This window comes from Physeter macrocephalus, chromosome 4 (genome assembly GCF_002837175.3).
Source record: "Physeter macrocephalus isolate SW-GA chromosome 4, ASM283717v5, whole genome shotgun sequence".
Taxonomy (NCBI): Eukaryota; Metazoa; Chordata; class Mammalia; order Artiodactyla; family Physeteridae; genus Physeter; species Physeter macrocephalus.
This window is the reverse complement of record NC_041217.1, coordinates 40,916,274-40,927,408: the sequence shown is the minus strand read 5'-3', so window position 1 is coordinate 40,927,408 and position 11,135 is coordinate 40,916,274. Positions and strand designations below refer to the sequence as shown.

The following is an 11,135-nucleotide window of genomic DNA, read 5'->3' as shown; positions in this document are numbered from 1 at the left end:
AAAAAAAAAAAAAAAAAAAAAAATTTTATTTTGTTGAAGTATATAGTTTACAATGTTGCATTAATTTTTGCTGTAGAGCAGAGTGATTCATTTATACATATATACACATTCTTTTTCATATTTTTTCCATTATGGTTTATCACAGGATAGTGAATATAGTTTCCTGTGCTATAAGTAGGACTTTGTTGTTTATCCATCCTATACGTAATAGTTTGCATCTCCTAATCCCAAACTTCTAATCCATCCTTCCTCCACCCCACCCCCCCTGGCAACCACAAGTCTATTCTCTACGTCTGTGAGTCTATTTCTGTTTCATAGATAAGTTCATTTGTGTCATATTTTAGATTCTACATGTAAGTGATAGTATATGGTATTTGTTTTTCTCTTTCTGTTTACTTCACTTAGTATGATAATCTCTAGTTCCATCCATGTTGCTGGAAATGGCATTATTTCATTCTTTTTTATGGCTGAGTAGTATTCCATTGTATATATGTACCACATCTTCTTTATCCATTCATCTTTCAGTGGACATTTAGGTTACTTCCATGTCTTGGCTATTGTAAGTAGTGCTGCAGTGAATATCAGAGTGCATGTATCTTTTCGAATTATATTTTTCTCTGGATATACGCCCAGGAGTGGGATTGCACGATCATATGGAAATTCTATTTTTAGTATTTTGAGGAACCTCCATACTGTTTTCCATAGTGCTACACCAGTTTACATTCCCACCAGCAGTGTAGGAGAGTTCCTTTTTCTCCACAGCCTCTCCAGCATTTGTTGTTTGTAGGCTTTTTGATGATGGCCATTCTGACCAGTGTGCCTCATTGTAGGCTTTTTTTTTTTTGTGGTACGCGGGCCTCTCACTGCCATGGCCTCTCCTGCCACGGAGCACAGGCTCCGGACACGCAGGCCCAGTGGCCATGGCTCACGGGCCCAGCCGCTCCGCGGCATGTGGGATCCTCCCGGACCAGGGCACGAACCCGCGTCCCCTGCGTCGGCAGGTGGACTCTCAGCCACTGCGCCACCAGGGAAGCGCCCTCATTTTAGTTTTGATTTGTATTTCTCTAATAACTAGTGATGTTGAGCATCTTTTCATGTGCCTGTTGGCCATCTGTATGTCTTTGGAAAAATGTCTATTTAGGTTTTTTGCCCATTTTTCGATTGGGTTTTTTTTTTTTTATTAATTGTTGAGTTGTATGAGCTGTCTGTATATTGGAAATTAAGCCCTTGTTCGTCGCATCATTGGCAGATATTTTTCTCCCTGTCTGTAGGTTGTCTTTTCGTTTTGTTTATGGTTTCCTTTGGTGTACGAAAGCTTTTAAGTTTGATTAGGTCCCATTTGGTTGTTTTGGTTTTGTTTTTGTTTGCTTTAATTTCTATTGCCTTGGGAGACTGACTTAAGAAAACATTGGTACGATTTATGTCAGAGAATGTTTTGCCTATATTCTCTTCTAAGTTTTATGGTGTCATGTCTTATATTTAAGTTTTTAAGCCATTTTGAGTTTATTTTTGTACATGGTGGTGTGAGGGTGTGTTCTAACTTCATTGATTTTACATGCTGCTGTCCAGCTTTCCCAACACCACTTGCTGAAGAGACTGTGTTTTCTCCATTGTATATTCTTGCTTCCTTTGTCTAAGATTAATTGACCGTAGGCATGTGGGTTTATTTCTGAGCTCTATTCTGTTTCATTGATTGGGGTTTCTAATTTGAATCTTTTTTTTTTTTAATGGGTTTGTATGTTATTTTGTCTTCCTCATTGCTTCTCTTCATTTTGGTTCTTTTTTTTTTTTTTTTTTTTTTTTTTGGTGGTATGCGGGCCTCCCTCTGTTGTGGCCTCTCCCGTTGCGGAGCACAGGCTCCGGATGCGCAGGCTCAGCGGCCATGGCTCACGGGCCCAGCCGCTCCGCGGCATGTGGGATCCTCCCAGACTGGGGCGCGAACCTGGTTCCCCTGGATCGGCAGGCGGACGCGCAACCACTGCGCCACCAGGGAAGCCCCATTTTGGTTCATTTTTAATGTTGCTTTTTCATAGTTGTAAGTACTGAGCCTAGGTTTCTTACAACCTAGAATCACTGGGCCTGTGATTCTAAAGGTCTTTTTCCCAAGTGGTCCTCCTTCCTGGCTGGGAGATCTGTTTGCCTAAGTAGAGAGGGTGCACTAAATGGCAGCTTCTTTCGGTTGTAGGCTGCAAGGCTGAGGGCTCATATGATTGCTACGGTAAGAAAGCCTTTCTTTACTTTCAGAGTGCAACTAATTTCATTTTCTAGCTTTGCTTTTTACTTTTCTCCCTCACCTCTCCTTTTTCTGCTTGGCATTTGTGAAAGCCTGAAATTTTCATGCTCTACTTCTTTTCAGCCCCAACGTCCTCATAATGTGCTCCCTTCCCTGACAGATTCTCCTCTTTTTAGGGAGTAGTTCTCAGGAGAAGGTCTTGATTGATCCAGCTGTTCCGTTGTAAACCATCCTTAATTTCTACCACTGTTAATTTTTATACTAGTTTGGCAGTTTTCTTTGCCTGTTTTTTTGAAGAACAGATCTCACTCCTGTGGTTTTATCTATTCTTTTTCTGTTTCTGTAATTTCAAACATCTTTCTGTCTCAAAATTCCTCAAGATTTATGTTCTGCCAGTAGCATCCTTGTTTTCCATTGCTGTTGTGGATTTATTCTTTTAATATCTTCTCTATTGTTTTGATGAAATTTTGTAGTGTAGGGAAACAGGGTCTCTGTGTCACCATTCACATTCTTTTCTTTTTTTTTTTTAATACATGTATTATTTATTTATTTTTGGCTGCATTGGGTCTCCGTTGCTGCATGCAGGCTTTCTGTAGTTTGTGACGAGTAGGGGCTACTCTTCGTTGTGTTGTGCAGGCTTCTCATTGTGGTGGCTTCTCTTGTTGTGGAGCATGGGTTCTAGGCATGCGGGCTTCAGTAGTTGTGGCACAAGGGCTCAGTAGTTGTGGCTCACGGGCTCTAGAGCACAAGCTCAGTAGTTGTGGTGCACCGGCTTAGTTGCTCCGTGGCATGTGGGATCTTCCTGGACCAGGGATTGAACTCATGTCTCCTGCCTTGGCAGGCAGATTCTTAACCACTGACCATTCACATACTTTCTTAAAGTGGTGGTTTTGAGATCAGACTACCATCTTGAAATGGAAGAATTTTTATTTAAAAAACCTAAGAAAATCAGTGAGTGCTTCCTCTGTAACAGGTACTGTACTGAAATAATTAAACATAGTCACTGTTCTCGTGAAGTATCTAGTATGGTTAAAATTACAAGGAGTTACCGTACTGTGTGATCAGTGCTGTGATCAGAGAAACAAACTAGACTGGAGGTTGTCAGGTTCTAAGCTGAACTCACTTTAAACTAACTAAGCAGCAGGAGAAATGAGACCAGTAAGGAATATTCCATATAGAAGGGACAGCATATTCAAATATTCAGAAGGTGAGACAGAAGTGATATGTTTAAGGTTGTAAAAGGATATTTTTTGTTTTGATCTTTCTTTAAAAGGTGTTGGTGATTAAATGTGTGTGTAATCTCCAAATTCTTATTTTTCTCACATCACTTCATTATTTCTTTCTTTAGGCCCTTAGTAATGAGGACAGGCATATGTGCCAAGTGTGAAATTTTCTCTTTAGTTTAAACAAATATAGAATGATTAATGTATCATTAAAAATAGCTCTTCAGTGGCATGCCAGTCTCTGGGCCTTTCTCATTTTTCTTCTGTCTTGTCACGTGTTTTACTTCCTTTTCATCCTTTCAATGTCACTTAAATATTACTCTGAAAAGCTTCCCTTAACCAATCTGTAGAAAAAGGTTGGTGTTCTTGCTGTATGCTTCTACATAGCATTATACAATTGACCCTTGAACAACATGGGTTTGAGCTGTGTGGGTCCACTTATACGTGGATTTGTTTTCAATAAGTATGTACTACAGTACTACACATTCCATGGTTGGTTAGTTGAATCTGCAGATGCAGAACCGTGGATACGGAGCCCAGCTGTAAAGTTACATATGCGGGTTTTCAACTGCATAGGGGTTGGTCCCCAATACCCCATCCCAACCCCTGCATTGTTTAAGGGTCAACTTTACCTCCTTTATCAAAGCTGTTATCATTACCATACTTTGTTGTTGTTTAATTATTGGTCCGTTAGACTGCGAACTATCAATACTTGTGGGCAGAGTTTGCATTTTGCTTGCCATTATATTTCTAGCATAGTGTCTAGCATGTGTTTATATCTGTGCACGAATGGAGGAATTTATTTTTATTGGTAAGATTTATAATGACAAGCTTCTCTGACTAGTAATTGGCTTTCAGGATCCTCAAGAATAAGCTTCTGAATAGCAATCCAAATCACTAATTTTTGCCTCGTAAGAGTTTTCCTTGAGGGCCACTATCTAAAATTGAGGTTGAAACTAATGTGCTTTTGACCATTTTAATTGCTTGCCTAAGTGATACCACTCTATTGGACTCTGTCCTGATCCAAGAATAGAGATCATAAATCATTAAGAGATGAAATCCAAGTACAGTGATTTGTTTTTCCCCCATGAAAGCAGAGAGAGTTACTAAAGTTGGTGAGATCCACGTGAAGACATTAGAAGAAATTCTTCTCGAAAGAGCCAGTCAAAAACGTGGAGAATTGCAAACTAAACTCAAGACAGAAGGACCTTCAAAAGTTGATTCTACAACAGGAACAAGAACTTCCTCCACTATCCGAATCAAAACATTCTCTGAGGTCTTTGCTGAAAAGAAACGGCAACAGGAAGCAGAGAGACAAAAAAACAAAAAGGACGTAACCTGCATCAAGCTAAAGACTGATAATGAAATTAAAAAAACAGTGGTTTTGCCACCTGTAGTAGCCAGCAGAGGACAATCAGAGGAACCTGCAGGTAGAGCGAAGTCTATGCAGGAAGTGCATATCAAGACGCTGGAGGAAATTAAACTGGAGAAGGCTCTGAGGGTGCAGCAGAGTTCTGAGAGCAGCACCAGCTCCCAGCCTCAGCCTGAGGCCACCCCAGGGGCAAGACGGCTTCCCTGGATCACTAAAAAAACAGGTAACAAAAGAACTTGGTCTGTAGTCCCACTTCCCCAGATAATATTTCAAAGGGCAGTATTGTACAGGATATTCATAGGAATTCTGTGAGAACTTTTCTTTACTCAGATAACTTTGAAAACCACTGGATTAAAAGAAGTTAAGCTGGCAGTCCAGTGGTTAGGACTCTGTGCTTCCACCGCAGGGGGTATGGGTTCGATCCCTGGTTGGGGAACTAAGATCCCACAAGCTGTGAGGCGTGCCAACACCCACCCCCACCCCACCCCCCAAAAAAGTTGTTAAGCTCTTTCTTTACAGCAACTGTATATAGACCTTGATATTTTAATGTGCATTTTGAATCTATCTGAGGACTAAATAGATTTTGTCCACAATTTTTATTTGTCCTATCTTTTCATTACTTTTATTAAGAAAAGTTTTGTTTAACTTCATCTGTTACAAGGTTGCAGCATGAATAAAATTACTAGCGATGTGTTTAATGTGAATCTAGCTATAAAAGAAGAGAGGAAACTTAAAGAAGAAAGTGTTGTTGCTTCTCAGAGCAGTGTTACTAGAACAGAGGCTAAAGAGGTGAGTTTATTTAGAATCATTTTATAATTTTGTCCATGGCAAGCAAAGGCTAGATGAATGGTATATGTGCTTTTTAGTTTTAGTTTATAAGTTTTCTATTTAACACTTCACTGATATATCCAGGTAAACAGTCTTTCACTATGCTTATAATTTTCTATGAGAGTTTTCTGTACTTCTGTGTATATCGGTGTTTTCTGCCCTTTTAAAGTTGTTTTTAATTGGCCATTCATATTTTTTAAACTAAGTTTTTCCCTTGCCTTTGAGAGTAATGCTACTCATTTATAAAATTCAGGAATTTTTATTTTTTAAAAAGAATGAGGAACCCTATAATTCCACAGTCCAGATGTAACCACGCTTAGTTTTTTTCATGCATTTCTTTCAGGCCTTCTCTTTGTATATGTATGTACATGAACTTGTTTAATGTTTAACTCATATATAGAACATAGGCGAGAACTCTACAGTGTATCATTTTGCAGCCTGCTTTAACTTTACCATATTAATAATTCTTTAAGACGATGGCTTTTACCAGCCACATAGTGTTCTATTACACAAATATAGTCTGTTTCTGGACTGGATTTTGTTTTACCCAGTTAAGATAATGAACGTCTTTGTACATACATCTTTGTGCAAGTGTCTGATTAGGAACCATTTGTGTTAGACTTACGGTCATGATAGTCTAGCTTATAGAATTTGGGTTTTTATTGTTCCATACATCTTTAATCTTTTATCTTGATCTTTCTATTTAATATCATATAAAAGGCAAAAGCTCTTGTGTTCTAGATCATGTGAAACTTTGCTTGACTTAGATGTTAGCTTGGTAACTTATAAACAATAATTATCATACAGGTTGTTGGAGGTACTAGATTTTAATTCTGTCGTTTAAATTTATCCATAGACTTCAGATGAGACCACAGCAGTTGACATCACTAAAATTCAAGTCAAGAGATGTGAAACAATGAGAGAAAAGCATGTGCAGAAACTGTCGGAGATGGGAACCTCACAGAAGGAAAAATCAGTTTTGACACTCCTTCGGGGAGATTTAGACACTTGCAATACCCAGTTAGCAGAGAAACCAGTGCTCACTACTGTGCCAGACATCACACGGCTCCTGACTAAACGTCCTCCTTCAAAGTTATCCCAGAAGACAGAGGTAGAAACCTCAGGGATTGGGCACTCAAAACTGAATGTGAAAGGTGCAACACAGACCTTGGAAAAAAGAGGTAAAGGTGAGTGTTTCTTCTAGTGCTTTTTTTTTTTTTTTTTTTTTTTTTTGCGGTACGCAGGCCTCTCCCGTTGCGGAGGCGGTACGCCGGCCTCTCACTGTTGTGACCTCTCCCATTGCGGAGCACAGGCTCCGGACGTGCAGGCTTAGCGGCCATGGCTCACGGGCCCAGCCGCTCCGCGGCATGTGGGATCTTCCCATAACGGGGCACGAACCGTTGTCCCCTGCATCGGCAGGCGGACTCTCATCCACTGCTCCACCAGGGAAGCCCTCTAGTGCATTTTGCTTTAGAATTTCAAAATTACCAAGTTTCAGTGACCGCCTGGCAATAATTGGGTTGGATTTCATTTGCCTTTGTATACTGGTCACACAGGTGGGTAGTAATATTTCTGAAAATTCTATTTTAAAAGAAAGACTATATGAGTTCCTTTTTTGCAATTTAAAATTGCTGTTTATAAAGCTTTGTCTGAAATTTTCCATGGTGCCTTTTCCCTCTGGTTTTGAAGGAGAAAAACTCCAGGGAAGCAAAGAGCAGTAGCAAATTCAAGAGGCACTGAAAGGAATTGTTTGAGAGAGAGAGAGAGAGAGAGAGAGAGAGAGAGAGAGAGGAGAGAGAGAGTGAGTGTGTGTGTGTGTGTGTGTGTGTGTGTGTGTGTGTGTGTGTGTGTTTATACATATACATATATATACACATATGTAGGTACATGTGTATATATATATACACGTGTAGAGAGAGAGAGAGAGAGAGGAGAGAGAGAGTGAGTGTGTGTGTGTGTGTGTTTATACATATACATATATATATACACATATGTAGGTACATGTGTATATATATACACGTGTGTGTGTGTATATTATGGCCAAGTGTAGTGCAGATTGCTGGTGGATCATTTTCATCCTGGTTTTCTTTTTTGGTTAGTTGGTTGGTTTCGTTTTTTACTTATTTGTGCTGTTTCTATTGCTGAGAAGGAATTTTGATATTCTGAGTTATTCTCCATGTAAAAAGGGGATTATTCTAGCTTTTAATCAGATATTTCCTGTCTTGTAGCTAAACCTAAAATGAATGTGAAGCCATCTGTGGTTAAAGTTGTCTCATCACCCAAAGTGGCCCGAAAGCGCAAGGCAGTGGAGGTCCACTCTGCTGTCATTGCAGCTGTGAAACCACTCAGCTCCAGCAGTCTCCTGCAGAAAAGCCCAGCTAAAAAAGCAGCTGTGGTAAGAAGTAAATCCAACTCAGTGGTGCTTTAGTTCGTGTGGTACGAAAGTGGGCAAGATTAATTCTCTGTTAGCTCTCTCTGTATTATGTGTAATAGTTTCTGTCAATTCCTAAGCATTTTAGTTGTTTAGGTTGTTACTGTATATTATGTTTATAGCTTAAACATTTGCAGTGGCAGGGTGAATTTTTTTTTTTAACCTAATTAAGATATTTTGCTTATTGGTACCCTCAGTCTTTGGATTTATTCTTGGATTCCCAGGCTTAAAGAATGGTTCTAAGAAGGCAGCAAAGAAAATGAATCTGCTCAAATTTAAAAGCCTGACTCTCCCACTGAATTACCTTACTCTCACTTTTGTAGGCTGTTGTCCCACTTCTCTCTGAAGACAAATCAGTCACTGTGCCTGAGACAGAAAAACCTAGAGACAGGTAATACCTTGCAATTCTTTTTAACCAAAGTTTAGGCCGCTATTATTGTTTATGCTCTCTAGAGAATAACACTGCTAAATAATTTGAAAAATTTACAGTTTAGCCACATCTAAATAAATCTGCTAAACTTCATATTAATTGCAGGAAAACATGATATTCAGGGTCGCTGTTCTCTTTTGGTGCTGTTTATATTTTGCCTGTATTCTTGAAAACAGTTTTTAAACACCTGTCTGGATTCTCCTTTAAAGGATGAAAATGCTTTATCCCAAATCAGTAAAACAATTCTTTGTTTATGTGTGTCTTCAGAAACAACTCTTTGCTAAAATTCTTTGTGTACCTGAGACTGGGTGGTCCAGCCAACCATTGATGAAGGTTAATTATCTAATAATCCTTTGGGGTGTTTTTTCTTACAGTTTTGTGCTGCCTCCAACCCAGTCCTCTTCAGATCCTTCCCCACCAGAAGCATCTGGCCCTTCCTCATCCCAGGTGGCCGCAAAAACTCGCCGACTCAGCCCTGCCTCAACAGGAAAGCCACTACTTTCTGTGGAGGATGATTTTGAGAAATTAATATGGGAGATTTCAGGAGGCAAATTAGAAGCTGAGATCGACCTGGATCCTGGGAAGGATGAAGATGACCTTCTGCTTGAGCTATCAGAAATGATTGATAGCTGAAGGTGGTAGTAGAACATTTAAAACAAAAACACAAAAAGAAGACTCACCAAAAACTGGACTTAGTTTCATCTATTATAACATTTATCCAGAATGATCATTTCTTTAGTCTAGAATTTGCCCCAAATAAGAAGTATACCTCTGAATTATCCATGTGTGTTCTGGATTTCTTGGCGTCAGATTTTTAAAGTCCCTTGGTAGTCATTTTGTCCATTTGATGCCATTGTTTAGCATCTTTGAGAAAAACGTTCTGTCTTATCCCTCTCTCCACAAAAAGACTGAGTGGGAGACCTAAGTGGAAGGGTACAAGAAAACTTAGTGACTCCTTGAGGTGTTTGTAAGTTTTGGCTTTTTTCCCCTTTGTTGTATTATTTCTTTTATGTATTGTCCTAATGTACCTATTGTTACCTGAGTTTGAAAAGGATGAAGACAGCTGCTACCGTTAAGGACCAAATTTCATGCCACCACTAAACAAAAAAATCCACTCAGTCTGTGTTAAATTTTATGTCTTTTTAAAGGTATTCGGAGAATTTAAGCTTTTAGAGACAGCTGAGCAGCTCAGGAAACCTGTAATCTGGACATAACTTTTTGGATGTGATTTTCATGCTTCTACTGCTCTGTAAGCCTCTGAAGAGCAATAGCTGATTTATTATTACTGTAATTTTTTAAGGCTTCAAAGTGCCTCAGGGGTCCTCTGAAACTAATTTTCTATTTCTGGGATTCCTTGGATTCTTAATAAGAGATGGTTACAGGAATCAGGAATTCCTGATTACAGGAATTTATTTTTTAGTAAGAAAGTTGTCCCTTCTCTTCTTCAGTACTTGCCACCTTACTAGCATTGAATTATCACAGGGATAAAAATTGGTTAACTTTTAATTTCTAATTCTCCTAGCAAACTCCTCTTGCCCAGTATTTATTTGGTGCCCTTTAAACACCTGAGGGGGGCGGAAATGAACTCATTCAAGCTGCCATTATTTATCTATGGACTGTAGCAGTATGCTGAATTGTACTGTAGCAGGGATTATCAAGATGCTCTGGGGGTGTATTGTATACCTTCCAGTTTTCTTCATTTCCGAATTGAATTTTCTTTTCTTGATGTTGGTCTCCTTCATGTCACCTCAAGGTTTAGACTGTGAAGGAACAAGTATGATGGGGATAATAGTCTTGAAAGGAGACATACTGTACATAATCAGAAGGAAGAGGAAAGGACCTGCCCATTTTGATATTTTGCTATAGGTGGCCAGTTTTGTTTCTCATAGGGAAATCTGACCCACCTGTCATGTTGGCTCCTAAGGAACTGCTGTTGTAAGCGGCTCATCAAGAGTTGAACTTCATGTAGCGTTTTTGGGAATATGGAAAAGGAAGAAAGCCACAGGACTGCCCATTCAGTCTTGGGAAGATCTGGATGATTCTACACAAGCAAAACTGACTTGAAATTTATGTATAGACACTTCTCTACCAATCCATCTTCAGCTGACTGAATGTTATCTAATAGCCCTTCTCCAAAGCAAGGGTGGAATGTTCTGGTTTCACCGCAGATTTTCTACTCATTTCATTTTTGGAATCGGCTTATAGATTCCAGGTCCCTTTTGTATATAACCTTTTTCTTTTGCTTTTTAAAAAATAATTTTGTTTCATATTTAAAGCCCTGTATTAGTCAATGATTCATGTTCAGCATTATTTGAACCATTTGCCATTACAGAAAGAGAAATACTTTATTTGTGTTTTAAATAAAGCTGGTGTAGGAAAGTCTTGATGTTATGAGTTAAGTAGTCGTACATCACTTCAGCCTGGGATCTGCCTCAATAGAGGCCCAGTTTCACAGATACTATTTGTCTTTAGAAACCTTTTACAAAGACATACTGCCAGACTTCTCCACAAGTATGCTCAGTTTTAGTTGCATTTTCTTTAGGTAAGAATAAATACTATTATATGTGAGGATTTTTTTTTGACACTGATACTTAGCCATTAGCATTGTAACTCAAGTA

At 39.1% G+C, this 11,135-nt stretch overlaps 1 protein-coding gene across 9 annotated transcripts in view; it reads left to right on the top strand.

The window, feature by feature from the left end:
- ZC3H11A (zinc finger CCCH-type containing 11A) overlaps positions 1-10,899 on the top strand; it is a 43,834-nt gene extending 32,935 nt beyond the window's left edge. For 2 of the 9 annotated variants that reach the window (XM_028488562.2, XM_028488558.2), the window contains 7 exons: positions 2,186-2,218; positions 4,554-5,051; positions 5,490-5,617; positions 6,513-6,843; positions 7,885-8,051; positions 8,411-8,478; positions 8,892-10,899. In XM_028488562.2, coding sequence (XP_028344363.1) covers positions 2,186-2,218; positions 4,554-5,051; positions 5,490-5,617; positions 6,513-6,843; positions 7,885-8,051; positions 8,411-8,478; positions 8,892-9,150 — 1,484 coding nt within the window. In that variant the 3' untranslated portion in view covers positions 9,151-10,899. Of the gene's footprint in view, positions 1-2,185; positions 2,219-4,550; positions 5,052-5,489; positions 5,618-6,512; positions 6,844-7,884; positions 8,052-8,410; positions 8,479-8,891 lie in introns of all 9 variants that reach the window. The other 7 variants (XM_028488559.2, XM_028488561.2, XM_007111021.3 and 4 more) reach the window with 7 other exon arrangements.
- Positions 10,900-11,135: the final 236 nt, after the last annotated feature.